Below are 26,968 nucleotides of genomic sequence, written 5' to 3'. Positions count from 1 at the left end.
CGTGACGTAGGCCTCCGGGGGGCGGGACTGCCGAAAAGGCGGGAGGCGGCTGGCGGGACGCGCAGGGAGCTAGCAGGTGGGCAGCCAGGTGTGGGCGCGGCGGGGCGCCGTCTCCCCCTCCGTCTCTCCGTCCCTCCCTCCTTGCCGGGAAGGTAGGCGCTGCCCTCGCCCCGCGGAGAGTCGCTGCCAACTGGTCTCGCTGCCGGGTCCGGTCCGGCTGCGGCGGGAGGCGCGCTGGTTTGGGGGCGGGCGGCCGGGTCCCTTGGGCGGCGCTCTCTCTCTCTCGCGCGCGCTGTGCTGTGTTCCCCGGCAGCTCCTTCTCCCGGCGAGCCGCGATGTCCCACGAGGAGGCCGGAAGCGACTCCCAGCCACCGCTGCCGCTTCGCCCGCCCACGGAAGGCTCCAGCAGCTCCAGCGGCACACCGGGCGCCAGCCAGTCGTCGTCCAGCTCCGGTACCCTCAGCTCCCTGGACACGCTCCCCACGCAGGACCTGCCCACCATCCCCGAGGACCTGGAGCCCGGCCCGCAGGAGCCTTCGCCGCAGCCCTGGGGGCGCCTCTTCAGCCTGGCCAGGGGATTCCCCAACTGCGGTGCGTGAGCCAAGCCCCGTCCCAGTCCCCCAGCCGCCTCGGCTGCCCTCACACACCGGCTCAGGCCTGGGGTCTCCATCCCTCCGTAGTGGCCCATGAGGAACAGCAGCGGCTCCCCTGGGCTTCAGACCAGAGGAAGGATCGTCTCCTCTGTCTAAATAAATCACAGCATATAGTGTGTCTTAAGGAAAGTGCTACACCCGCAAAACGCTATGGAAAATACGCTGCTGTTGCCTGTCAGAAGCACAACTGTGTCAGGGAAGATGTTCTAGAGCAGGCATAGGCAAACCCGGCCCTCCAGATGTTTTAGGACTACAACTCCCTGGGCACTTGTCCTATTACCTAGGGATGATGGGAGTTGTAGTCCCAAAACACCTGGAGGGCTGGGTTTGCCTATGCCTGCTCTAGAGGTGTGTTTGCTCTAAGGGAGATCCATCCCTCTCAGCCAGAGAGCCTGTTCTTTTGCTAAGAAGGGTGCTCTTATGCACCAGGTGGGAAAACTCAGTGCAGCCAGCATCCTCCACTGTGGAGTTCCCAGAAGAACCAGACCCAACTGGGATATTGCTTGTCCAGCTGGGATGTGATCTTGTACCCTTTTCTTTTATATGAGCACTAGGGAATAAGGCAAGTAGTGGAATAGGCTCCCAGTGTTGCCTTGTGTTAGAAGGAAAAGGTATCGGGAATTCATCTACATGTTTTACAGTCTTGGCCAAACTGCAGCAATTCTGGTCTTCCTCTATATTTGAACTGCTGTTCATTATGTTGTGCAGTACACTATATGTTTTGCTTCTTTCCTTCCTTTGTCTCTTTTTGGAGGATTCCTCATTACCAGGGACTGGGATTTTGCTGGGAATCACCTTTTCCTTCTGTTAATACCATTCTGGTCTTTGATGCCAGCAAGCAATTGCCCTTCTGGTGAATAAAAGTAAAATGAGGGCTTGTTTATAAGCCCATGGCAGATAAATCTCTGGTAGGTTTTAATTTTTCAAAGCTTTTTGATTCATGTGGGGAGATGCCCACTCTGCTTGAGCCTCCTTTGCTCTTCTCAGACCCGGAAGAGGATGCAGGTGTGTTTTCCACATGCTGTTTCCTTACTTGGGTTTTGCCCTCTTCTTTTCCCCCACCCTAGACTGTGTGAAAAATGAGTACTGGTTTGGCAGAGACGCAAGTTGCGACTACAGTTTTGCTAAGCTGAATATGACTGAGACAGAGCTCTATAAACAGTACAGCAAATGGCACTTCCGCATCTTCAGAGTAAGTACTGCAGAGATTCCTTCTTGCTTTCTGCTCTGGGCAACAAGTTTCAATTTGAGGAAGTTTTCTGGTGGTGGTGAATGGGTGTGCCTGGGTTGTGTGCCCTTGCTTGCAAGGTTTATGTGGGGCTTTAAACCCTTCTTATTTCCTCACTTGCGATTCTGCTGTGAGGGAGACCCTGCCAAGTGGACTCTCCTAGCTCACTGTCCTTCCTCCAAGGAACCAGGGCCTGGAAGCTGCCACGTGGCCTACATTGAAGACCAAAGTGCCAATGGGACTTTCATCAATGGAAAGCTCATTGGGAAGAGCAAGAAGCTTCCCTTGGCAAATGTTGCTGAAATCTCCCTCTCCCTGCCCCATAACAAAGGTAAGATTCCTTGCAAACTCCCTGGCTTACAGGGGCATTTTGGGTAGTGAGTGTAATCCAGTTTTCAACCTTCATGGTTTTATAGTGACACAGCTTGATGAAATAGTGTCAAAATTAATCCTGAATGTAATGTAAGAGGCAGTCTGTATCAGAAGAAATCCCTCACTCTCCCTCCACTCCTGTTCCCCAGTGGCTGCTGTTCAGAGCAACACACTTAGAGCTGTTGTGTGGTAGTGCACAGATAGACAACAAAATTTGTTAGCCCAACATGTAGGGGTGGACACTAGCTTGGATGGTTTTTTTCCCCCTAATTGATTTTTAATTTCAAGTAAGAAAAAAAACCCATACAAAGAAAGCAATTTAGTAGTTGTACAGAAATGAAATAAAAACATCGTCTGATGGTTGTAGTTTTGGACATTTTAATAAAGGCAATCCAATGAAAGTGTCTCTCCATAAGTCCAGTCCCTGCCCATCAATATTCCTTTTGTGACATAATTTGTCCATAAGCGCAATGTCACATATTTGCGAAATCCAGGCTTCAAAAAGATTTGCATTTGAAGTTTTCCCGTATTTTTGTGATCACTAATCTAGCTGCAGTTAATAAATTGAGTACGAGGTCTTTATTGGTTATGTTCTTAATCTGAGGGGTAAAATAAGATACGGTAGGAAGGCTAATTTGGGGTCTTAAAATAGTGATTGTCCCATTGTTTGATTAATTGTTTGAAAAACTCCCCAAGGAAAAAATTTTTGGGCAGAAGCACCACATGTGTACTAGATAGCCAGGTAAGTTGCATTCCCACCAGCAAAAGTTGGATGTAATATACAGTAATTAATTCTGAATAATCTAGATGGGCACATGTGACATCAATGTGCTATCTTAAAAGCATGTTACTGAGTTTTAATTGTTTATTCCAAATTTGTTCCTCTAATTCTTCTTCAAAATCTTTTCCCCATTTTAGTCTTAATGAAGTGAGAGGAAGAGTAGCCAATTGTGTGTGGATTTTATTTTATTTTTTATTCAATAAGAAGCTCTATTGTTATTATTGCCATTTTCATACAAAATGGTTATTGACATAAGCACATACAAAATGCAGTAAGAAGGATGAATGTAAAAATACAAATAGAAAAATAAAATGAGAATACAGAGGGGAGGGGATAACTGGGAGACAACTGCCATGTACACATATCACATATAAGAAGAAAAAGGTGACTCAAATTATGTGTGAGGATTTTCTATAGTTGGGAGAGATTCCCTTTCCCAGTGGGCTGGTTGAGTTGAGTAGTTGCTCAAAACTATTTAAGTCGTGTAAAAAACTATTTAAGTCGTGAATCTTACATTTGGCTGATTTAGAAAATGTATAATCTGGTATATCTCTAATCAGTCACATTGTATATCTTCCAATTTATTTATGGGGCTGTAAGGAGCTGTTGATCAGCTTGGCTGGTTTTAAAAGGGGACTAAGCAAATGTATTGAGGGATGGGCAGGGATGTCAATGGCTTTTAGTCACAATGGTTGTACTATCTCAAATATAAGAATATCTGCTGGAGATCATGGCCCAGAGAGGGTGGTTGTGCTCATGTCTTGCTTATGGGGTTCCCATATTGCCCTCCACCTTCCGCAGTGAAGGCAGACTTTCCTGGTGTGTAGCAAAGCAATTTGGAAAGGGGTCTCATTCTGTCAGCATTATTGGCATTGTTACATATACAAAAAGCATTGTTCTTCTGATCCCTTCCATTATGTTTGGCCACAACACTCAGCACTGGAGATCAGGAAGAAAGTTGTATGTTTTCCTTGCTATATTAGTTATTGGACTGAGGTCTCCTCTCCTTCCTCTCACTTTCCAGTATTTGTGTTCTCTGACCTCATGGAAAGTGATCATCAGCTGGAGTATCCCAAGGAGCTCACAGACAAATATATCATATCAAAAACGTTGGGCACGTAAGTTAGAGTCTTTCTGCCTGCCTATCTTGCATGTTTTCTGCAATGCTGTCTTTAGGGAAGACTACTGAGAGTTGCACCTGTGGGCCGGGGGTGGGGGAGTGGCCTCATGAGGCTGTGCTAAATGGTTTCAATGGTAGCCCTCAGTGGAGGAGAATCAGCCTCCTCATCAGGGGATGAGAGAGGAGAGGACTGTCCTCTGAAGCTCTGTTTAAATCTGGGGCACTGCAGGCATTTCTTTCACAGTTTCACCATCTAAATGTTAGAACCCTAACCTTGAAGTAGCCTCCTTTTTCTGCTAGTGGTGCCTGTGGAGAGGTGAAGCTGGCCTTTGAAAGGGACACCTGTAAGAAAGTGGCCATAAAAATAATAAATAAGCGGAGGTTTATGGCGGATGTTTTGCCGGAGAATGTAAGTATCTCTGTTTTCGTCCTCTGGGCAGGGAATTTTTGATGGAGGGAAATATTATTTGTAAAGTACCTTAGGTTGTCACCTGTGTTCTGTAGATTAAACATTGTTTGCTTTGACTGCTGCTGATTAAGATGATATATACAAATTTATTTGTGCTAAAAAATTGTGGATAACTCACAATCTTAAATGACTCACATCTCAGTCCTAAACATATAGCATGGAAGAATCAGTGGAACTTTTGTGGCATGTGCTGAGGTTTGTGGCCCTAGTGGAATTTGTAAAGTTACCTGGCTGTGCTTATGTGAGCTCAGGACAACTTGGAAGCTTTTATTCTTTTTTTCACCAGCAGACTTTTGTTTCAAGAAAAGTATTGACTGGTTCAGCCTCCCCCAGTGTGGATGTTTTAGACTACAGTTCCCATCAGCCTCTGTGTTGCCTTTAGCAGATGGACATCTTTACCCAAAACATCTAGAAGGCACCAGGTTGAAGAAAGCTGGCCTGGTCTCTTATTCTGTCTCTCAAAACAATCTCCCTGATACAAACCAGGTGGTTCTACAACTCATTTGCAGGCACATACAGAGCTTTGAGAGGACTCTGTGTTAAACACATGTTTCTCCTACCTTCAGATTTCATAGGTGTATAATTTTTTTTTACAAGGACCAGGTAAAACATTCCACAAAATGAAGAGATTGGGGGGGAAATAAAGTTGAAAGGCAAAGTCAGGAGGGTCAAACTCAGCTGTAGTGTACACTGCAAATCAAGGAATAATAATTTATAATAATAATAATAATTTATTATTTATACCCCATCGATCTGGCTGGGTTTTCCCAGCCACTCTGGGCGGCTCCCAACAGAATATTAAAAGCACGATAAAACATCAAACATTAAAAACTTCCCTAAACAGGGTTGCCCTCAGATTTCTTCTAAAAATTAGATAGTTGTTTATTTCCTTGACATTTGATGGAGGGCGTTGCACAGGGCGGGCGCTACTACTAAGTGCCTGGTTTCTTGTAACCTCACTTCTTGCAGTGAGGGAACCACCAGAAGGCCCTCGGCCCTGGACCTCAGTGTCCGGGCAGAACGATGGGGGAGGAGATGCTCCTTCAGGTATACTGGGCCGAGGCCATTTAGGGCTTTAAAGGTCAGCACCAACACTTTGAATTGTGCTTGGATATGTACTGGGAGCCAAGTTCAAGACCGGTGTTATGTGGTTTCGGCGGCCGCCTCCCAGTCACCAGTCTAGCTGCCACATTCTGGATTAATTGCAGTTTCCGGGTCACCTTCAAAGGTAGCCCCACGTAGAGCGCATTGCAGTAGTCCAAGCGGGAGATAACTAGAGCATGCACCACTCTGGCGAGACAGTCTGCAGGCAGGTAGGGTCTCAGCCTGGACTAAATTGGCCATTGACCTGGTCTGGCAGCCTGTTCTCATGTTCTAAGCTGCTGCTCCCAGCCCCAGTTCCCAGCCTTCGTCCCTCTCATAACACATCTTCAGGTTTTCATAACTTTTCCCAGGGACGTGTCCCTGCCTGGGATTGCTTTCTGGGGGTAATCTGTGGAAATTTCATGGACTCTCATGCCAGCTGAGCCGAGTGCCTTATCTTTGGCTTTCCTGCTTTTTTTGCTGCAGCAATGCAGGCTATCTTCACACTTTTACTGAGGGCAGGAGGCTTGATGTTCTGTCCGTGTGTGAGCTGTTTTGCTGTCCTCTTGCGCCATCAAACACCCTCAAGCTAAGCAGATGGGCTCATACTAAAGCTGTACAAGTGACCTTTACGCTTTGATGTTCCATTATCTAAAAGCAGGACAAGCCTTTTAATGTGGAAACGGAAGTGGAGATTCTGAAGAAGATTGACCATGTAAGTATGCCCTTAAAGCAGGCAGCTTTTAAAATTATTTTTACCTCACCTCTTCTTCTCACTAAAGACTTCACAATGCTAAACATTGCAATATACTGATATATATCATGATGTCTGACATAAGGATGGAACTACGTAGAAGCGAACAGTAGGGCTGGGCAATATCTGGTTTTCAACTTCATGATATATTGCCTGCTAAACATCGTGATATACTGATATGCTACAGTGTCTGAAATAAGCATGGAGCTGGTTTTCAACTTAGTAGGATATCGCCAGCTAAACATTGCAATATATTGCAATATATCGTAATGACTGGAATAAGGATGGAGCTATGTAGAGGCACTGACTGCCTTCACGGTTTCTTCCACATTGTGATTTTTGCACATGCACATGATTAGCAATGCATGATTAGCTGCTCCCAACCATGCACGATTAGCAAAATATTGCCAGGTCAAAAATTATGAAACTGATACAGTGGGACCTCAACTTACGAATTTAATCCGTTCCGAATGCACACTCATAGGTCGAAAACTTTGCAAGTCAAGTTTCCCATAGGAAAAGCGGTTTCCCATAGGAATGCATTGGAAATGGAAACATTCTAAGTCGAGGAAACCGCATCTAGCCGCGAACGGGTTTTCCGTTTGGATGTCGAAAAAATCGTAAGCGCGCGGCCACTTTTTCCGCTCATAACTTGAAAATGTCGGGTGTCGAGTAGCTCGTAAGTCGAGGTCCCACTGTATCATGATATGGACTTTGAACTGGTTTTGGACAATATATCGATATCTTGTCCAGCCCTACTAAAGACCTGACAGTGGTTCTGATTTATCTCACATGCTACTAGCAAGCCCATTCTCTGAGGGCAGATTCTGATGTCTGCAAAATGGAATCCACTGTCAGCAACAGGCAGAGTATTGTGGGGCTCGGCCTCAGAGGAACCTAAAGGTGTTCAGAAGCACAACTAAAATCTTAGGGGGGAAATTGCTCAAATGTGGGAAGAATTGAGGCCAGGGAATGATGCTGGCTGACTGACTGTTGAAAGGCAGGGAAGAAAAGTAAATTAATTTGGAGTACCTTGGGAGAGGGCAATGCAGGCTGGAATGCTGAACAGCAACATACCACACTGCAACATTTTATTGTAGTTCCCACTTATTTTTTACTGAGTGGAGTGTGGGGGAATATTTAGGTCCTACAGTGGAGATGTCATTCCTGCCCTTTGTTCTCACATTTGTAAGCATTTTCCTTTGAATTGAGAGTTCTGTGCTGTTCTTTGGCTTCAGGAAAAAAGAGCTGCTTTTGGAGGGCATTGCTTTCTCTGAGAGCGGCTTTTTCCTAGCATATGTTTGGATGTTTCCCTTTCCTTCCTTGCTACAGCCTTGCCTTATCAAGATAATAGACTTCTTTGAAGGAGAAGACTTTTACATTGTTTTGGAATTGTAAGTTATTCTTCTTTGTGCTCTTTGGGGAGGAGGGAGTGGTTTTGTGCCTAAGGTCTGTGAGTGGCAGTGTAGATGGTCCAAAATGAGCAGTTCAGTGTGGCTATAATTAAAGAAGAAGAAAACTCAGGTGATGACTGCTGGAAATAGAAGCTAAGGAGATGGAACGAATGGACAATCTAGACAGCCTTTCTCAGGGGCTGGATTTGTATTGGAACCAGCCCTCTTCCTCCTCGTTCAGCTCTTGTTCAGACTGTTCATGTTTAGTGCTCAAAATAATCCCTATGTGTAGATGTTCTCATCTCAAAGTCAACCATGCTCACTTGATGAAGGAGGTTCTTGATCACAAAAAAGCCTCTTAGGCTCCAGGCCACTTCGGAATTTCTCTTGTCATTTTGGAAGATATCCTTGGTCATAGAGATTTCAGCGTACAAAGACTGAATCTCCCCTTGGCTTCCTTGCTAGTGTTTGGCTAGTCTTGGAAAACTAATTTTAGATCTTTGCATGCTACACTGAAGGAATTTGTATCCAGTGATGAAAAATAGTTGCTACTTTCCATCATGAACACCATTTCCATTTTTATCTTGCCTTCAAACATGGGTTTATTCTGCTTGGTCTTTCAGGATGGAAGGTGGAGAGCTATTTGACAAGGTTCTGCGCCCAGCAAGACTGAGTGAAGCAACGTGCAAACTTTATTTTTATCAAATGCTTTTGGCTGTGCAGGTACCCCTTAACTCTGCAAAACTAGTTGTCTCCCCGTAATGTGGGGTGAGCTTGGCTTGATGACTGTTAATGTATTCACTGGTACAATCTGGAGTCTTTGTTTGTTGCACCACATGGATGCAACAGCCTCTTTTGTTAAATCTTCTGATGAGCAAAGGCTGTTGTGTAGCTGCCTCAAAATATGGTTAACTAACCTTGCTGGATTGCAGTTCCCCTCATCCCTGACTATTGGCTGGCTAGGGATGGTGGGAAGTGGGAGTCCAACCTGGAGGTCTACAGGTTCGTTGCCCCTGATGTAGCACATGGAAACATTTACTGCATAGACCATGCAATGTCTCTAAACAGAAGTGTACCTCTCTTCATCACTTGGACAATTCACAGAAAGACATTACATCTCTGTTCCCTGAGGAAGTGCCACAGCTCAGTGACAGAAAAGATAAGAGCAGTTTGCTGGATCAGGCCGATGGACCATCTAGTCGAGCATCCTGTTCACACAGAAGTCAACCAGATGCCTGTGGGAAACCAAGCACGACCCCAGCACAAGAGCCCACACTCCCTGCCTGCCTTTGGCCGTGGAGGTGGAACACAGCCTTCAGGGCTAGAAGCTATTGCTCACCTTATTCTCCATGAAAGGGAGCCTTTTGTCTTATTCCATGAATGCTAAGCTTTCGCATGAGGTTTTTTTAATATTATTATTTAACAAAATTTATATATTGCTTGATTACAGTCATACCTCGGTTTAAGTACGTTTTGGTTTGAGTACTTTCAGTTTAAGTACTCCGCGGACCCGTCTGGAACGGATTAATCCACTTTCCCTTACTTTCAATGGGAAAGTTCGCTTCAGGTTAAGTATGCTTCAGGTTAAGTACAGACTTCCGGAACCAATTGTGTACTTAAACCGAGGTACCACTGTATAATAAAACCTTTAAGCACTTTAAAAATACAATTATCAATAAGAGACAGTTAAAGCAGGTGTTTAAAAGCAATCAGAGTCTTTGGTGAGGTTCTTTGTGAAAAGCTTTGTGAAATTCCAAGTACACTTTGCTGGCTGGATTACATCTATAAGCTTGTTGACATTCTTAAAGAACATTAAAAGGTTAGCAAGACAGCATAGCAAAAACAATAGTATAGCAAAACAATAGCAATTATAATAATGTACAAAACTCCCACATTTCAATACAGTGGTACCTCGTTTTGAGTCTGCCCCTTTTAGCATCCATTTTGTGGAATGTCTGTGACAAATCTGGAAGTACCGGAACGGGTTACTTCCGGGTTTTCCGCACGTGCAGAAGCACAAAACCACTCCATGCACATGCGCAGAGCGGCGCATTGTCGAGCGTCCCTTTCGTCGAGCATCCGGGGCTCCAGACCGGATCCCGGACTCAAAACGAGGTACCACTGTACTATAAATATAGCAAGATTACATAAACAACATGCAGCATCCAATAGCAAAAATAAGAAGGGAGCCTCATAGTTTCACCTGAGTCCTTGAAACACGCTTCCCATGATGTTGCTCTCATGATGTTGTTTCCACTGTGGAATCCTCTTCAGATTTTTCTATTCAAGATTGGGAGTTTAATATTAATTTTCTTCAAGATCAGCTCTTAGCATTGAACTTGCAATTTGGACCTGTTATGTTGAATTGTTCTGCTACACTCTGGGCAATATAGATACACACACACACACACACACACACACAGAGTTGTCAGTTGTTTTTGTTTATGAAGTGCTTGTGGCTGTGCCTGTGAGGGGGTTGATTAGGCATGGAAGGCACGACATGGTACTCTAAATGTCTGTTTATTAAAGGAGCGGAGATGCCACATGCAAAGGTGTGTCAGCCACAACAATCTGTTAATTGCATAATATTCTTTCTTTCTTTTTGGCACTGGGCAAAGTATCTTCATGAAAAAGGCATTATTCACCGGGACCTGAAACTGGAGAATGTGCTCTTGTCATCTCCTGAGGCAAATTGCCTTATAAAGGTGAGCAGGAGTTGTCTAAGAATTCTACCCTCCCCCCCTCAACCCCACATCATGTGCTTTAAATAAAGTTACTCTGCGAGATGCTTTGACCCAGGTCTCTGGTGTCAATGGCATTCCAGTGCATGCCACTCAGTTATCATGGAATGAAATATTTAAGACAGAGGCCATGAATGTAGGGTGTGTTTGTGAAAGACCTTGTGACTCTGCTTGGTCCCCCAGGCCCTCTTCGTCTCTCCCTCTGCAAAATCTTGTAGATTTCATTGGATTTGCCTTCTAAAAGTTTTGCTTTGGAGACGAAACTATTGTGTATAGCAATTTTTTTACATACCTAGTCTCGGGACATATGCAGACCTTCATTGCAAGAAGCACGCTAAATGACTTTTGACATTTTGATCAATCTATTCTTGTTACTTTTCTTGTTGTGCAAGATAACAGATTTTGGTCAATCCAAAATTCTTGGAGAAACATCCCTTATGAAAACATTATGTGGTACACCTGACTATCTTGCTCCCGAAGTTCAACATTTTGCTGAGGATGGAGGTTATGGGCGCTCAGTGGACTGCTGGAGTCTGGGAGTCATTCTCTTTATTTGGTAAGAAACACAGGAAGGCTGACAAAGGTTTTTGTCTTCCCATAAAGTGTACCTGTTTGTGAGTGAAATTTTGAACACATTGACTTGAATACTTTTTATTTTTAATTTTTGTCTCTTGCCCTTCCGTGGAGAACTAAGGCTGAATTCTGTGCAAGACTTACTTGGATGTAAGTTCATGAAAGTTAGTTTGACTTCTGCACATGTAGGGTCAGGCTTTAATTGCCTGTTAACCTTGGAACAATCCTGTAAGGCTGAATGAGAGTTGCAGTTCCAAGCGCTGTAGTCGCCGTGGAGTTGAACCTCCAATTCCCACTCCAGACATTGCTCCTCTGCCCCTCGTGGGTTTTTGGCTGCAAAGCTGCCATGTTTTTCTTCTTGTTTGTCTCAATTAGCCTCTCCGGATATCCACCCTTCTCCGATAAAAATGCTCGTCTGTCTCTGAGGGAGCAGATTGCCCAGGGAGAATACTACTACTGTGCAGAAATATGGCAGCATGTGTCAGAGGAGGGTAAGGCATTGGTATGACCCTGCTTCACAGGACAGAGGTGTGTCTGTTCCACCAGCATTGTTTAAATGAGAGAGCTCTCTAAAAGACTTAAACGTCAGTGTAACTCAAGCAAAAGGTTGGTAGTTCCAGCCCATCCAGGGACAGCTGTGGGCAGGATTCCTGCATTGCAGGGGGTTGAGAGGGATATCCCTCAGGATCCCTTCCAATTTCACAGTTCTATTAGGGCAAGGCATGTTGGCTGGGACTCAAACAAATGACACACACTGAACTTCTGGGGTCTTCTTCCTTGCATCAAAGGGAAGGCTGGCTAAACAATGGTAAGGCGCTGAAAGGAACTTCTTGTCTCTTGAAGGCTACCTCTGGCTTCCAATAGGGAGCCAAGGAGACTTACAGCATCCTCCTGGCCCTCAAACAGGTGAAAGAGGTGAGGTACTTTCTTCCTCTCCCACTTAGGAAGCAAGGGCAGCAAAACCACACAGGTGTGTTCTGCCTAGCATCTTGCAAGGTAACTGGCTTATGGCTTGGCACTAAGGGCATCTGCATCTCCTCAGCCACTGTGCCATGACTGGTGATGTTAATGGCAGATGCTACTGCAGTCAAACTTCCTTCCTTGCTTGGGGATGTGGCAAGGGCTCATGGCGTCATTTTAACCCTGGTCATCTGGGTCCTAATGCACTTAATATCTCCCCACCGCATTCCGCATTCCAAAAAGATGTAGAAGTGAATAAGCTGTAGGAGCGGAACAATATTTTCCCATAGGTTTGGAAATTTATGGGGTCCCTTTCTTAACAGTCCTTTTTGGCCCCTGTAAGACTAATCGATTCAGGCTTTGTTCCTGTACATACTTATCACAGAACAATCCCCATGGAATTAAATGAAGCTTATGTTTGAGTAATGTACAGTTTCTTTGGTCTGAACCCACACTAGAAATTGTGACAGCAGGAGCCTCTTCTGAATTGAGGTAAGGTACTGTACTTAAACATTGAGACGCAGGTGGCGCTGTGGGTTAAACCACAGAGCCTAGGGGTTGCCGATCAGAAGGTCGGCGGTTCGAATCCCTGCGACGGGGTGAGCTCCCGTTGCTCGGTCCCAGCTCCTGCCAACCTAGCAGTTCGAAAGCACATCAAAGTGCAAGTAGATAAATAGGTACTGCTACAGAGGGAGGGTAAATGGCGTTTCCGTGTGCTGCTCTGGTTCGCCAGAAGCGGCTTTGTCATGCTGGCCACATGACCCGGAAGCTGTACACCGGCTCCCTCTGCCAATAACGCGAGATGAGCGCCGCAACCCCAGAGTCGGTCACGACTGGACCCAATGGTCAGGGGTCCCTTTACCTTTACCTTTACCTTTACTTAAACATTGAGTACTAACTACAGTGTTTATGTATCAGCTGTTCCTTTGCAAAGGAGAAGGACAGGGAGGGAGCCAGAACAGGTGGGGGTCATACATGTTTTCTCCAAGCAGAGAAGCAGGTGTGGCAGCAGGCGTGAGAGCAGGATGCTGGACTAGAGGGCCCATGAGGGTTTCATTCTGTTATTGCTGAACTACAGCACATTTTGCTTCGTTGTTTCAGCCTTTGACCTTGTGCAGAAGTTGCTAGTGGTGGATCCACGGAAGCGTCTTAAAATAGAAGAGGCTTTAGAACATCCCTGGCTTCAGGTATATGCTCACTTGAGCTGTCCTATCTAGGTAGAACAGGACAGGATGGTTTTGTTCATTTGTTTTATTGAAAATGTTTCTCAGTGGCCCCTCATAAGTAATACTCAGTAATACAGTTCCAATAAAATATAACAAAACACATCTAAATCCACAGTAGACCAGCCATGTATCAGGCAGGTCTTTAAAAAGCACTGAAAGCCCTTATTTTGAAGTAGAGGTGGTTCCATTTGCTGGGTGCCACAACTGAAAAGTCCCTTCTTCAGATTGTAGTATGATAAGACCTGAACAGGCTATGATAGCCAGGATGGCCCTCCTCCAACAGTCTTAGTGTATGGAATGGTCTGTATTGGACAAATACAGGTCCCAAGTTGTTGTTATTTTTAAAAAATATATTTCTACCCCACCTCTTTCCCTGACAGGACCCAAGGCAGCTTACAGATAAAAGCAATACAGTGGTACCTTGACTTACAAATGCTTCGACTTCCGAAGGTTTCGACTTCCGAAGTCCGCTAACCCGGAAGTATTTTCGCCATGCGCGCGGTTTGCTCATGCGGTCTGCGCATGCGCAAAGCGCAAAATCGCGCTTTGCGCATGTGCAAAATGGGCGCTTTGACTTACGATGGATTCGACTTGCGAAGAGCGCCGCGGAACGGATCGCCTTCGTAAGTCGAGGTACCACTGTAATTGCTACAAACCTAGAAAAGTCAATAATTAAAAAGCACTTTAACATTAATAGAATTAAAACAATAAACATACATGAAATCTACTTAAAACAAATAATTACAATAAAAACAGCATGGCACCAACCCTTTCACTAAACGCATTCAGTTTCCAAAAGCCTGCTGGAACAAAAAGCTCTTTACCTGCTGATGGAGGGGCAAGTTCTTAGGGTTTTGTATGTCAATGAAAGACAGCAAACGGCCAGTGTTTGGAGTCTTCACAGGGAAGATAATGCCTTGGCAATATGAATGGAGAAGGGGAGTTGGGTGTCTGGCCCCCTTAGGAAGCCCTTGTCCTGCCAGGAGCAGGGGCTTCTACCTTTGGCCAAGGCCAAAGACCACATTCCACCTTGTTTGTGCTTCTGCTTGCTGAATCCTGCAGACATATTTCCCTCTCTGAAATACAGTGGACCCTCCGGATACGAATTAAATTCCTTTCAGGGGTTTGTCCGCAACCCGAAAAATGTCTGAGGCAGAAAATCCAAATAACAACTCCCACTGTAGTGGGGAATTTACTAATAAACTGACAATTCAATCCCTTCAATAGGTACCCCAGAATTTGCTGCCTGCCTGAGGCTGGAGACTGCTCCTTCCCCATTCTTGTCTCCCATTGCCTGCCTTGTGGCCTAGCCTCATTCTTGGCTGCTTCACACTGTTAAGCAACTGCTAGAATTATGCTACCCTATGATTTCATTTTAAATATATGTCCAAATACATATTCTTCACAGGACGAAAATATGAAGCACACTTTTCAACAGTTAATCACTCAAACACTGGAGCCTGTGCCTGCACCAGAGGCGTCACCTTTGGTATCTATTTCTCATGATGGATTGGTTGAAGAACTCGTGAATTGATTTTAGAAAATGTTTTTTTGGGGGGATTTTCCTTTTTTAAAATGGGAAAATAATGTCCTCAAGCAAGCACAGGCATTTGGGAGCGTTGCCATATGGTGTAAGGAGGCCAGAGCCCTTGGGTCACCTGAGGCTTTGGGTGGGGGGTTTGACAGGTGAAGCTGTAGATAGACCACTAGAGGGCTTTGTGGGGGGAATATGAAGAGCGAGGGATGGTGGCTGGGAGGGGGGTGGTAGCCCTAAACTACCCATGAAGGCACAAATACAATCAGCATTTAAAGAAGTAGAACAGAGTCCTACCAGCTAAATCTATATGGCAACAACATAAAATGGTCACCAGAGATGAGATGGAATAAACTGAAGCAACTTTTCCGGGGTGGGGGTGGGAAATGGACTTCTCACTGAGGCTAAAAGTTCTGCAAGTATTTTGGAATATTTGACAGGCGGTGTCTGTTTTAGAGCTCTCTCTCTCTCTCTCTCTGTTTCATTTGATCCTCCTCTTCTAGATAATGCAGTCACTTCTGGAGGCAGAGTGGTGCCTATAATGATGGGTTGTGCCAGTTCAGGCCCCATGCCCGGCCACAGTTGGCAGCAATCCATGGTTTGCAAACCCACTTCAATCCATGTTTGCTGGTTTGCCTTGTGGATTGCAAACCATGTTTTCGCCAATCATACAATGGGCTTTCTTAGGCAGGCTGGAGTGTCTGGAGCACTGTTGCACCCTTCCATAGCCTCACAGCAGGTGGTTCCACAGGTTAATCCTCCTGCTTTCTTTTTCAGCCACCCACCAGCAGGAGGAAACGGCGCCACCCGCAGGAGCAGGCTGGTCCCTCTAAGGTGCAAAAAGTGGAGATGGCTTCTTAAGGACTGTTTTTTAAAAAACATTTTTTAAAAAAGTTTATTAAGTTCTTTTAAATTGTAGTATATGAATATATTGGTAAATAAAAAGCTTTCTAAGACTACCGTGACCTGGTAAATTGTGAAGAACTCCCCCTGTGTATACCGTGTGCCCCCCCAATGCCTGCCTTGCCTAGGGAAAGGGGGCGGCGGCGAGTGTAAGCGATCCCTTCCGACGTACGCGCTACGGTCCCTGTCGTGCCCCGGACTTGATGCAACTTTTCGCCTGAAGTTGGAGGGTGCGAGGAGGGAGCGGAGGAGGGGCGCGGCCAGCCCCCCGTCCCCCTCGGCGGGGCGGAGCAGAGCACAGCTCGAAGATGGCGCCGATGCCGCCGCCGGCGGGGTGGGCGCGGGAGCGGGGTGGTCGGCGGCCCGGTCGCGCCGAGGGGGCGTCGCAGCCGCCGCGCTGAGCCGAAGCGGGGCTGCCATGGAGCCCGAGGCGCCGCGGAGCTTCAGGCGCTGGCGCCGAGGAGGCGGCGGCGGCGAGCGGGATCCTCGCGGGCCCCTTCTAGCCGGGGTGAGCCAGCGCTGGGCGAAGCTCCAGGGACGGGGCGCCGAAGCTGGATGCTTCTGCCCGACCCGTGTCGGCGAGCTCACACGCGCGGGGGGGGGGGCTGGTGGGCGGCGCCGCGGATTCGGACGCTGGAAACGCGGGGCTGGGAGAGGAGGGGGCCGATTTCTTGCCGGGGCAGGGCAGCCCCCGCCGTCGGGACGCGCCGCGCCCAGCCTGGATGGGGCTCCCGGCGCGGGGCTCTGGAGGTGGGAAGCGGGCGGGCGCCGCCACTTCTGTAACCTCGACGTTCCTGGAGGCCGCCGCGGCTCCGTCGGCTAGGGCAGCCCCTGCTGGGAGGCGAGCGGCGGCCGCGGCTCTCGAGGGCCCCCAACACCGCCCGCCGCCCTCTCCTGCCCTCGCCGCTCCTTCTGGGCTGCCTCCCGGCCGCGATGGCCCACGCATCTCTGGCGCGTCGCCATTCACTACTCTGGCTGGGGGCTGTTAACTTTTAGGGCAACAGGGTAACGGCGCTCGGACAGCTTGGATAGGGGGGACTAAACGCGAAACTAAGCCAACTTTACGCGTGTGCGTTGAGGCAAGTTGGAGGGTTGGGTGATAGTTGCGCACTGTGAGGTGGGCTTGTTTGTTAGCACCCTTGAGTATAAAAAGCCCCCCCCCCCCACTTCCAATATTTATGCAATTTCTATACAGGTTGGTACAGATCTCTCTCTCCTCCTTTTCTGGCCTGCCTTCTTTCGGTTTCCTTGCCTTGCGTTTCCTTTGCGGGGTGGGAGTTGTAGTCCAAAACATCTGGAGAGCTCCAGGTTGACTGAGCAAACCAGAGTTTCCAGAGCCAGGAAGCTGCCTTGTGCCAAACCAGGTCCTGGACTCATCTCTCAGTACTGTCCACTTTGGTAATGCATTTCCAGTGCCTTTGCCAGAGAAAGGCTTTCCACTCATCTGCTCCTTAATATAGGTACACGAGGACACACACACAGCCTGCACACTGGAGGCATCCAAGTTGCACAGTTTTGGCTTTGCTTGCCCCACAAGAGCACACCCAACACTCCCAGAGCTGTTGTGCTGAGCAGGCCTTGCTCCCTGGGTGTGGCTGCTCTGGGACTGGCAGGGATGCGCTCTCCCCATCACTGCCGTACAGAAGGCTGTGGGGCGGCTTCAGGGGTAACATGATTGTGCAATTTTTGCATATACAGTATATGAAAAGCAGGGCTGGCTCAGGGAGGGCGGCATGAGGAGGATGCAACAGCCTTGCACCCATCGATCCCAGCCCCTCGAGGGTGAGGCTGCAATCAAAGGGCGCACGGTGTCTTCCTCACACCACCCTCCCCGAGCTGCTTTGTGAAGCTGGGATCATACCAGCCTCGGGCCTGGAGGGCTTCTGTCAACCCCCCCCCCCAGGTTAAAGCATGCTCTGCCACAGCAGAGATTACATGTTTTTCTGTTCAGCTGGACCCCGTGTATCAATGCCTTGGCACTAAAGTGGTTAATAAAGAGCTGGTTGAGAAAGTGCCATAAGCTGAAAATCCTGAAGAGCTGCTACTCAGCTTGTTTCACTGGGGGGGGGGGCTCCCTCCTGAAGGAGACCATTTCATCCGCATTGTCTTTGGGAGGCCTTTGGAGGAGCTGGGGCTGTGGATGCTCTTGAGTGGGAGCTGCAAGGGCACAAGGTGCTGGCCTGCCTTTTCTTAGGTGGGCCAATGATGAGCAGATGAAGAGCAGCAAAGCTGTTGTTGCGTTGCTTGTTTTGCATCAAGTGGCGAAGGGTTCCTGCTGTTCTTCCAGTCCCTGAAACCTACCATCCCTACATGCAGCCCTAAGGGCTGAGTGTGAAGCTTCCTAGCGAGAGGGCAGGTTTATTCCTTGCTTCCTAAATAAAAAGTTGTAGAATTAGTGCGGCCCATCAGGTAGCTGCAGGCTCCATACTAGTCAGCCGTCTCCATCCCTGGGCTTAGACTGGTGTTGTGCAGACAGTACATTTTCCTTATTGGGTCCTGCTGCCAATTAGCAGTTACTCTAGGCCATTTGAGTTACTTCTAGGGTTCTGAAATGCTTGCAGGATCTGTGGCTTCTGTGCAAAGTGTCTCTGGGTCCCAGCACCTGTCTTATGTTGGGCCTCATGCTGTCCGCCTGATTCCACCAGGTACTGATGCCGGCAATGGGTGGGAAAGGAGGAGGAGGAGACTGAATGATAGGAAGGAGGATGAATTATTTGCACATTGGGGCAGTTTGAAGCTAGCTTTACTTACACCCCTTAAAGAAAAGTTACCGGAAGACAGTGATGCCTTCTTCAAGGAACAGATTACCTCCTTGTAGATGATCTTCCTTTGGCAGCTTGTAGGCTTCTGTCATAGCCATGAAGGAGAGCTTGGCCTCGTGGATGCAGGCATGCCCCCAGCCTCAGAGTTTGCACCACTTTTAGTCCAACCTGTGTGTGCCAGTTTGCTTGCCCCTTAGCTTCCTTGACTTTGCCTTTGCTAAAATGTGGGGGGTGGGGGGTTGTTCTCGGGGAGTGTTACTGTGGCATTGAAGAGAACATGTTATACCCTGACAGCTGACTGCTTTCTCCTCCAAGAAAAGTATTTGTACTGCACTGGAAACAGATGAAAGGATGTTCAGTAAATAACTGAGGGTGGTGGCAAGAAAGAAGCATTACTATTCCTTGAATCAGCAGTTCTGATAAATGTAGGTACGGTAGGGCTCCTTTCTGATCAGCTACAGGGGAGGTCAGTTTGGGAGGAGGAAGACAGGGCATTTAATCCAAGTGTGTTCAAAGCCACCACCCTCAGATTTGATCTGTGATGTGTGGCTAATCCCACCAGCTGGGGTTGATTCTAGTATAGTGAAAGGATTTTCGCTGTGGTTCCTAGGTCAGCCTCTGGGGAAGGTGAGGACCTTCTGCTCTGCTGCTGCTTGCCTTTTTAAGTTGAAGCAAAAAGCTGATGACCCCATCCATGTTGATTGGCCAGTTATTGGAGCCTGAGGACTTGGCAGAGACTTTCACAGGGCCAGAGCATTGAATAATGAAAGCGTGCAGTATGATTTTGTGGAGTGACTTCGCAGGGTGGAAGCCATTGTGTCCCATTACTAAACAACATTTTAGTAAGTGCAGGAAGTGCTGCTTATTCTAGCTGATAAATTGGATAAACACCTCCTCCTCCTCCCCCCTGTCTATTTGCAGATTTCTCTGTTTGGGTTGAAGCGCTTTGAGAGCAGAAGCCCTGATGGCGCTGTGCTGAGCAAGGCCGAGTTTGTTGAGAAAGTGCGCCAGAGCAACCAGGCCTGCCACGAGGGCAACTTCCACAAGGCCATTGTGCTCTACGGTGAAGCTCTGGCTGTCGATCCACAGAACTGCATCCTGTACAGCAACCGCTCGGCAGCGTATATGAAGACGCAGCAATACGACCAAGCCCTCGATGACGCCATCCAGGCACGCCTCCTGAACCCCAAGTGGCCCAAGGTAGGCCCCCTGACTTGCTCTCGCACGTGGGTCCACCCTGCCTGCGCAGCAGAGCGTCCACACAACTGGGCACCTAAGGCTCCCGCAACAGAGGTCCATGAGAGCCAGATGCCCTGCCTTCCCTGGCTTGCTGCCTTCTGCCAGAGGGAGAGAGCAGGGCTGTGTGCTCTGCCCAGGGGTGAGGGAGGGTGGCTCCTCGCCTTTTCTGGCCCCTCTAATACTCATTTATTCATTCATTTTGTATACTGCCCTTCATCTGAAGATCTCAGGGTGGTTCACAGCATTAAAATACAAGATAAAAACACAAAACTCAATAGGAACAAGAACAAGAGCAAAACAAACCAATAAACCTGCCTTCCACAAACACATTTAAAAGGATACAGGATGTTGTTCAGCCAAAGGTCTGGCTGAAGAGGAACGTTTTTGCCTGGCACCTGTCCCTCAGGCTTCTGAGGTTCCTGTGGATAGCTCCCATGCTTTTCCAAGTCCTGTCTGTACTTAGGACATTCACAGCTATCTGCTAGTCCTTCTAAGAGTCACACTTGGTACGCTTTCTATCAGTCTCCTGGGCAATCTGCTCTCCGAAAAGTTTCCATTACCCGGCTTGCTGAGCTTGTTGTTTGCCTTCAGGCCTCAGAGGGAAGGGCTCTCAAACCCTTCCTACATTGCAGAGTCTTGGGAAGGGGACTGTGCTAAGTGTGCATGGTCACGGCTAAAGTGTACATGGAATTCTATTTAGCTGCTGAATGAAGAAGCCATTTCTCCACTTCCCGGGCTCTTAAGTTATGCTGCCTTTCTGTTCACCAAGTGGAACTTGGTGCCCCTGAGGGTCCTGCTCCTGCTCGTGGGGGTCGGCCAGGCCCAGAGTGGGCAAGGGGCTCCCCACCTCTAGCCATTCTTCTCCCTTGCTCTCCCTTCCAGCCCCTTCAAAGCATGGCGCCAAGGGGTCTCATTGCCAGGTTGAGCTCTTGATCAGAGAGACCGTGCTCTGGTTTCCATTTCCTTGTTCTAGAAACGCATGCAGAATTGTGCTTGTTGCTCTGAACGAACAGCAATAGTCAAAAATGAAGTGAGATTACCCTCGTCTTTACCCAGCAATTAACACGGACACCTGGGTGCACGGAGCCTGCCTTTCTCTCTCACAACTTCGCTGCCTACTGAGCCTTCCCACTCCCCTGCTCAGCCTCCATTCCTCCCTAGCCCGCTTGCTCTGACTCCCTGGCCACCATCGTCCTGACTTGCAACAGGCAGCTCTCCTTCTTTGTGACATTTCTCTTGTGGCTTCCATGCCTCTGTGACCCCCTCCCGTTCTCACCATCCAGCATCTCCCAGGGCCTGCCCTGGTGGCTCCTGAAGCAGAGGGAGGATGGGTAGGAAAGGCTCGGGTCATGTGTGAAATGGGCTCCGGGGTGCAAGTGGGGGGACTCTGTGGAATCTCTTCAGCCCCACTATTCTGACCTCTTTGGATGGTCTGCTACAGGAATCAAAATGTTGTTCTCTCCCCCCTAAAAGTTGGATGTTCTGAGCTCCTAAAAGGAGGCCCCTCGGCCCAAAAACACAGGATAAAGACAGTGTCTTGACAACTTTGTGTAGTTAAGGAAGCCTTGCTGTTCTGGAATAAATGCCTGGTGTGGACTCTCCCTTTTTCACGGACAGAGAAAAAGGGAGGCTCCTATGCCATGAGCTGCTTTGCAAGGCTGGGGCATCTCTCTTGCTCTGACAGGCGTTGGACTTTGTGCCGGATGGATTGTCATGCCTTCATAGTGGGACGAAACACAAGAGGGTTTCCTCAGCTTCAGATTTTGCTCCAGAGGCAGTGAGGAACGTTGTGTTAGGAGCCGGACTCTTCCGTCCGTCCTGCCTGCCTTGAGCTGTGAAAGGGCCGGTGCCTGGCAAGAAGCAGCCTGCCTTCCTCTTGGAAGGGAGAGATGGCAGGCCAGAGGCTCTTCACCCCTGAGGCCGCTGTGCAAGAGAGAGGCTGCTTAGAGGAAGCAACTCTTTCTTTGGCTGCATTTGCAGCTGTGTGCTGAAGGTTGCTGAGCAGAGGAGCCCCTGGGCAGGCTCTCCTTAGCTCCCTCTGTGGAGAAAGCAAGGGCCATTTTTTTCTGCCGTAGGTTCTTGGGGGGCGGGGCGGCTGCTTTTGCTTCCTTTCTATTTTGCTCTTGAAGGAAATGGCAGGTTTCCCATAAACATTTGTCTGAGGCTGTGCTTCTGTTTCCATGGCAACAAGGGCCGAGTTTTAGTCCGCTGACTCTGGTGATATGAAGGATATTAATCTGCTCCAAATACTAGGAAATGGAAGAATCTGGCCCGGGAGGTGCCTTTCAGACTCCCCGGGTGCAGGGGGGCCAGTCCCCAAGGCCTCTCTGCACATTATGTTTCCATTTCCCTTTGTCCTGCTGTGTCACTGAAGAGATGCAGGGAGGGGCGTGAGACCCACACATTTCAGGCTACATTTTGCAGCTTGATCCAATTGTGCCCCCAAGCTGTTCTCCATCCTGTCAGTCTGACAGCAAGTCTGCCAGAGAAGAGTCTGATAAGCCACTTTCTTTGTCCAAAGAGTTTAGATTTTCTTTTGCTCTGATGTGAGACCGATCCCTTGCCGACACAGCACAGATTGGCACTGGGCTTGGAATGTGATGCGGGTGGGGTGGGGGTGTGCCAGACATATTGGTGCTTTGTACTCTCCCAGGGAAAATAGATGTGGTGTGTGTGCTTCGTTCTGTAAGTGTGACACTTCAGAGTGATTTCTCAGAGATACTAGGGCCTTCACCAGCCCCTTTCAAGGTTGGTCCTGGGCTTGGCAGTGCCTTTGTAAAACCAGATTTCTAATAGGAATTAGAACCTATGGTAGAACCCTGCCTTATAGACAGAGGCAGCCCCTTAGTCCTTCTGGCTCAGCACTGTCTACGCTGACTGGCAGCAGCCCTCCAAGGTTTCAGGTGAGGATATGCCCACCTACACAGAGGTGCCATGGGGGAATGAACTTGGGGTCTTCTGCTATGCTATGGTGCAACTCCATGTCTGGCATCTTCCTGTGAGATTGCTGTGGATGGTCCGATCCTGCCTCTCTGTTCATGTCGTCTTCCAGGGCCAGAGTTCGCCAAGGAGACTTATGGAATTATAGAGCTGGAAGGGACCCTGTGGATCATCTAGTCCAACCTCCAGCAATGCAGGAATATGCAGCTGTCCCATATGGGGATCAAACCTGCAACCTTGGCGTTATCAGCACCACACTGCAGCTGAAGCTCAGGTCCATGCACAGGCATGCAAGAGGTAGCTCATAGGGAGCCTTACGCACAAGAAAATTGCTCTGCTGCCAGGTGGTGAAACAGAGGAGGAGGAGGGTAAACACAATGTTTCTGGAAACCAGTGGGACACTTATCCTTTCCTGCTTATCTGCCACATAGGTAATTAATTGTTTGAAAATTGCAAATCTCCCCTCCCTCCCTCCCTCCCTCCCTCCCTCCCTCCCTCTACTTCCAGGCCTGCTGATACCTTTGTGGTCATAGAATCATAGAAATGTATAGTTTGAAGGGACCCTGAGGGTCTTCTGGTTCAATCCCCTGCAATGCAGGAATCTCACTCCCAGCCTTATGCAACTGTCTTAGAAATGCTTGCTAGGAACTGGGCTTCCTGAGATACTCTGAAAAGGCCAGGCTTTCCAAGGAAATAGGCACATCCTTTTCAATTCTCTTAAATCTGTTAAATAAAATGACAGAGAGAGAAGTCCATTCTTAGTAATTCTGATAAATATTAACCATTGATCACCAGCAAGCAGCCTGATAATGCAAATATAGTTGGTAAAAAAAGCAATTCTGTATCTTGTGTCACTTATAAGTTTTTAGAGCATTATAACATTTAATCTAAGATCAGAAAAACACAGCCAACTTTAAATGAATAAAACATCGTGAATCCGTTAAGTTATGTTTGGTAATCTATATATTTAAAATTTAAAAGGGGTATGTTTGTGGGTATCCACTTTTCACCGAAACTGCTTCACAGATGGACACAACTTCACATGTGATTATGTGAGGGACCACGTTTGCGTAGACAGATGTCACACCTGTGACATGTAAATTAGGGAAAATGCACTGTTTCAGACCTCAATACTCAGAAAGCTGGGGATGGTGGGAAATTCTATCCGGAACATCTGCCCTCTCAACACAGCACCATCTACTGGCCAAGGACTATAATACATGACTCAGACAGCTCCTTTTCCAAGGGTGGGGGCCAAGGTATGGAGATACAGGGGGAGGGGACAACAGAGGGAGGGGTATCCTACCGGCTTCCCCTGGGCTATGGGGGCCCTGACTGGGCCACAACAACGCGTGGCCAGGTCCCGCTAGTAATTCAATAAAATTCTGCCACGTTATCAAGAAGTTGTCTTCTAAAAGCCAAATGGAATGTTTTGACTTCACCTGGGCTGCAAAGTCCCTGATTGCATCCAGCCATTCTTGGGTTGTGGACTTTGTTGATTCTATCCAGTCATTAGCAAAAAGTATTCTGGCTACAGCTGAAGTCTAATGGGCTCGTTCTTTATGTTCTGGTCTAACTGATCATTTCGCATAATGTGATGCTTGATGAAATGGGACTTCATAGCCTATAATCCTTGTTAATTAATGTTTAATTAATTAATGTTAATGTTAATTAATGTTTAATTTTCCTGCAGTATTTTTGACATCGTGAGATGTCAATTTACTTGTTGAAAATGCCAGGGGTGGTTTTCTCCCCCCCCCTCTCTCTCTCACACACACACATATAGTGGAAATGTGAGTGTGTGTGTGAGAAAATCACCCCTGGCATTTTCAACAAGTGGGTGGGTAATTTTTTATTGGGACAATGTACCACCTACTCATGATCTTAGAGAAATTTTCCCTTACTCCACACAGTATTTAAAGGGAGTCTGTATGCGGTTTCTTATAGTTTCCCCCAGATTTCTAAGGGGATCACCCCCCCACCCCGTAGTCTATGCCCATAAGATATTGTTTCACTTGTTCAGGTCTGGTATTGTGTTTTACAAAAGGCTGGTTAAGATTTTAGTATCTGTGCCTATTGGCCTTTATACTTAGTTTTTCAAAGTCTTTAACTATGGAATCATTGAACTTTGGGTCATAAGAGCTTTAACCCTGAAATGATTATGATCCTTCCCCATTTGGAAACCTGCTATTGCCTTTATATTAGGGGTCAGCAAACTTTTTCAGCAGGGGGCCAGTCCACTGTCCCTCAGACTTTGTGGGGGGCTGGACTATATATTTTGGGGGGGGGGGAATGAACGAATTCCTATGCCCCACAAATAACCCAGAGATGCATTTTAAATAAAAACACACATTCTACTCATGTAAAAACATGCTGATTCCTGGACCGTCTGTTTGAGGCAGCGATTGGGTCAGATCTGGCCCCTGGGCCTTAGTTTGCCTACCCGTGCTTTATATCATCTATTATTGACTCCAAAGGGAAGAGGCTCCAAATTAATACTGATTCCAGATCTGTAACAAATAGGATGATAGTAGGGGCTGCGCTTGCTCCCCTCACCAGCCTCCTTCTCATTCTCCTATATCAACCCCCAAGAGCTTCCACTTCCTGCCTTCTGCAACTGGTGAGTTCATTTTTCACTTTCCCAACCCCACCTCTCTCTCCCGTTCTGCAGCCACACTGTGCTCCTTGGTCCACGCCTCCCCCCTTTTCTCAGCTCCTCCTTGCACACACACACATCTCTTGTTCTACATATATGGGTCTCTGGTCGTATCTGTTCTGCATTACTACATTTAGTAATCACCAGGGGTGAAATACATTATGTGACGGTCCTATGGAATATTTGAGGACACCACATCCTCTTATCTCTCTCACATGAAGGGGTTGAGGAATGGAAGAGGGAGAAATTTGAGTGCAGCGAAAAGAGAGAAGCAGTGAAAGGAAAAAAAGTTGCTGTTTTAAACAATGGCAAAAGTTAGAGTAAAGCAGGGGCATATAGACACTGTGAGGAAAGCGGTAATGTTAAACAACTGCAGAGGTTTGAATAAACAGAAAACAAACCGTTTTTACAAGGCAAAATAGCAGAGATGGGTAGAACATAGAAGCAAAAAGCCAACACATCAGAGCCCTTCCAAATTCCCTTCTCACAGTACTCACACCTCCCTGCAAACTTCCTAGAACTAGCTTAACATCACCTCATTTTTCCTCTCCCTTATTTATTTGGCTGCTGCTCACATGCATGCAGGGTTCTTTCCAGTAATAATGTGGTTTTCATGCTTCCATTTTGTTTCCAAAACCATGTTGTCTGTGTGCTCTGCTTCCCTGCTGTAACAAGTCACGTGAGTTTGCCCAAGTGGGTCAGGCCAGGGGTGCTTTCGATGTGGGGCTAGTTATAGTGCTCTGTGCTTTTCAACCCTGTTTTTAGCTGGCTTCCTTCCTCCCAGTGAGGCATCTGTATGTTGGGCAGTGGCAAATTGCAGGTTTTAAGTTTCCTTTCCTCTTGCATTTTTCTCCCACGTGATGGTGCAAGGGCCTCGGCCTTTTAGAAATCTGCCTGATGGTTTACGGCTGCTTGAGAGCAGCAGGAGCCACACGGTTGCAGCCTGAGATGGGGCCGTATCCTCTGTGCATACATTGCACAGTGAGAGAAATGGATGAAGGGAGAAGCTGGAAAGCACAGCTGTTTTGCTCAAGACCAGCCATAGTCTGAGCCCTCCTGAGCTCTGCTCTGCTTCCCATTAAGGGCATACCCTCCCCGTTTCTCCAAGGAAAGAGGGACATCCTATTCAATAATAACAATAATATTTATACCTCACTCATTTGACTGGATTGCCTCAGCCACTCTGGGCAGCTTCCAACATATATAAAAACGTAATAAAACATTAAACATTAAAAAAGCTAACCTATTCAGGGTTGCCTTCAGATTGCTTGGGGGTTGGATAACTGCATACCCTACAAACTTTCTCCTATGAAAATAGGGATGTCCTAAGGAAAAGCAGGGCATTCTGGGATCAAATCAGAATCTGGGGCAGCTTCTGTAAATCTCAGGAAAATAGGGTCACTTGGAGGGTCTATGCAAGGGCAGTGATGATAAGAACGCCGGTCTTACTACTGCTGTGGCATTCAGACAAGGAGGAAGCAAGTAGCTTCTCCACATGTTTTCTCGTATTGCTTCTTGACTAAACTGGGCCCCCCAGGCCCCCCAACCGTTCCCAGGGAAAGCAGAGGAGGCCAGCAAGG

The 26,968-nt window shown here is 47.6% G+C and overlaps 2 protein-coding genes across 9 annotated transcripts in view; both read left to right on the top strand.

Moving 5' to 3' along the window:
* The first annotated feature begins 29 nt into the window (after window positions 1-29).
* Window positions 30-15,845, top strand: CHEK2 (checkpoint kinase 2). Of its 5 annotated transcripts, none has more exons than XM_088659759.1 (15): window positions 30-152; window positions 314-591; window positions 1,721-1,845; window positions 2,065-2,212; window positions 4,059-4,152; window positions 4,455-4,563; window positions 6,365-6,421; window positions 7,793-7,854; window positions 8,478-8,577; window positions 10,473-10,559; window positions 10,988-11,151; window positions 11,544-11,659; window positions 13,230-13,315; window positions 14,763-14,843; window positions 15,666-15,845. In XM_088659759.1, the coding sequence occupies exons 2-15, from the start codon at window positions 336-338 to the stop codon at window positions 15,747-15,749; spliced, it is 1,569 nt and encodes a 522-aa protein (XP_088515885.1). In that variant the 5' UTR covers window positions 30-152; window positions 314-335; the 3' UTR covers window positions 15,750-15,845. The 5 variants fall into 5 exon arrangements, with proteins under 5 accessions (XP_088515885.1, XP_088515887.1, XP_034955140.1 ...); XM_088659760.1 differs by having other exon boundaries at window positions 58-76; XM_035099249.3 differs by having other exon boundaries at window positions 49-591; window positions 6,368-6,421.
* Window positions 15,846-16,136: 291 nt separating this feature from the next.
* The window catches only part of TTC28 (tetratricopeptide repeat domain 28), a 123,621-nt gene continuing 112,789 nt past the window's right edge, over window positions 16,137-26,968 (top strand). For 2 of the 4 annotated variants that reach the window (XM_035099245.3, XM_035099244.3), the window contains exons 1-2: window positions 16,139-16,299; window positions 19,475-19,753. In XM_035099245.3, the coding sequence (XP_034955136.2) occupies window positions 16,210-16,299; window positions 19,475-19,753 (369 nt within the window). In that variant the 5' untranslated portion in view covers window positions 16,139-16,209. Of the gene's footprint in view, window positions 16,300-19,474; window positions 19,754-26,968 lie in introns of all 4 variants that reach the window. The other 2 variants (XM_088659758.1, XM_088659757.1) reach the window with 2 other exon arrangements.

Source organism: Zootoca vivipara, chromosome 16 (genome assembly GCF_965207765.1).
Source record: "Zootoca vivipara chromosome 16, rZooViv2.hap1.1, whole genome shotgun sequence".
NCBI classification, from domain to species: Eukaryota; Metazoa; Chordata; class Lepidosauria; order Squamata; family Lacertidae; genus Zootoca; species Zootoca vivipara.
The sequence above is the reverse complement of the archived record's forward strand: the minus strand, read 5'-3'. Positions and strand labels throughout refer to the sequence as shown.

Bases quoted from the DNA above. Each gene is read 5' to 3' on its own strand.
- CHEK2 (XM_088659759.1), top strand. From the start codon at position 336: ATGTCCCACGAGGAGGCCGGAAGCGACTCCCAGCCACCGCTGCCGCTT. The intron at 2,213-4,058 runs GTAAGATTCCTT...CTCACTTTCCAG, and splicing joins CTCCCTGCCCCATAACAAAG to TATTTGTGTTCTCTGACCTC. The intron at 10,560-10,987 runs GTGAGCAGGAGT...TTGTTGTGCAAG, and splicing joins AGGCAAATTGCCTTATAAAG to ATAACAGATTTTGGTCAATC.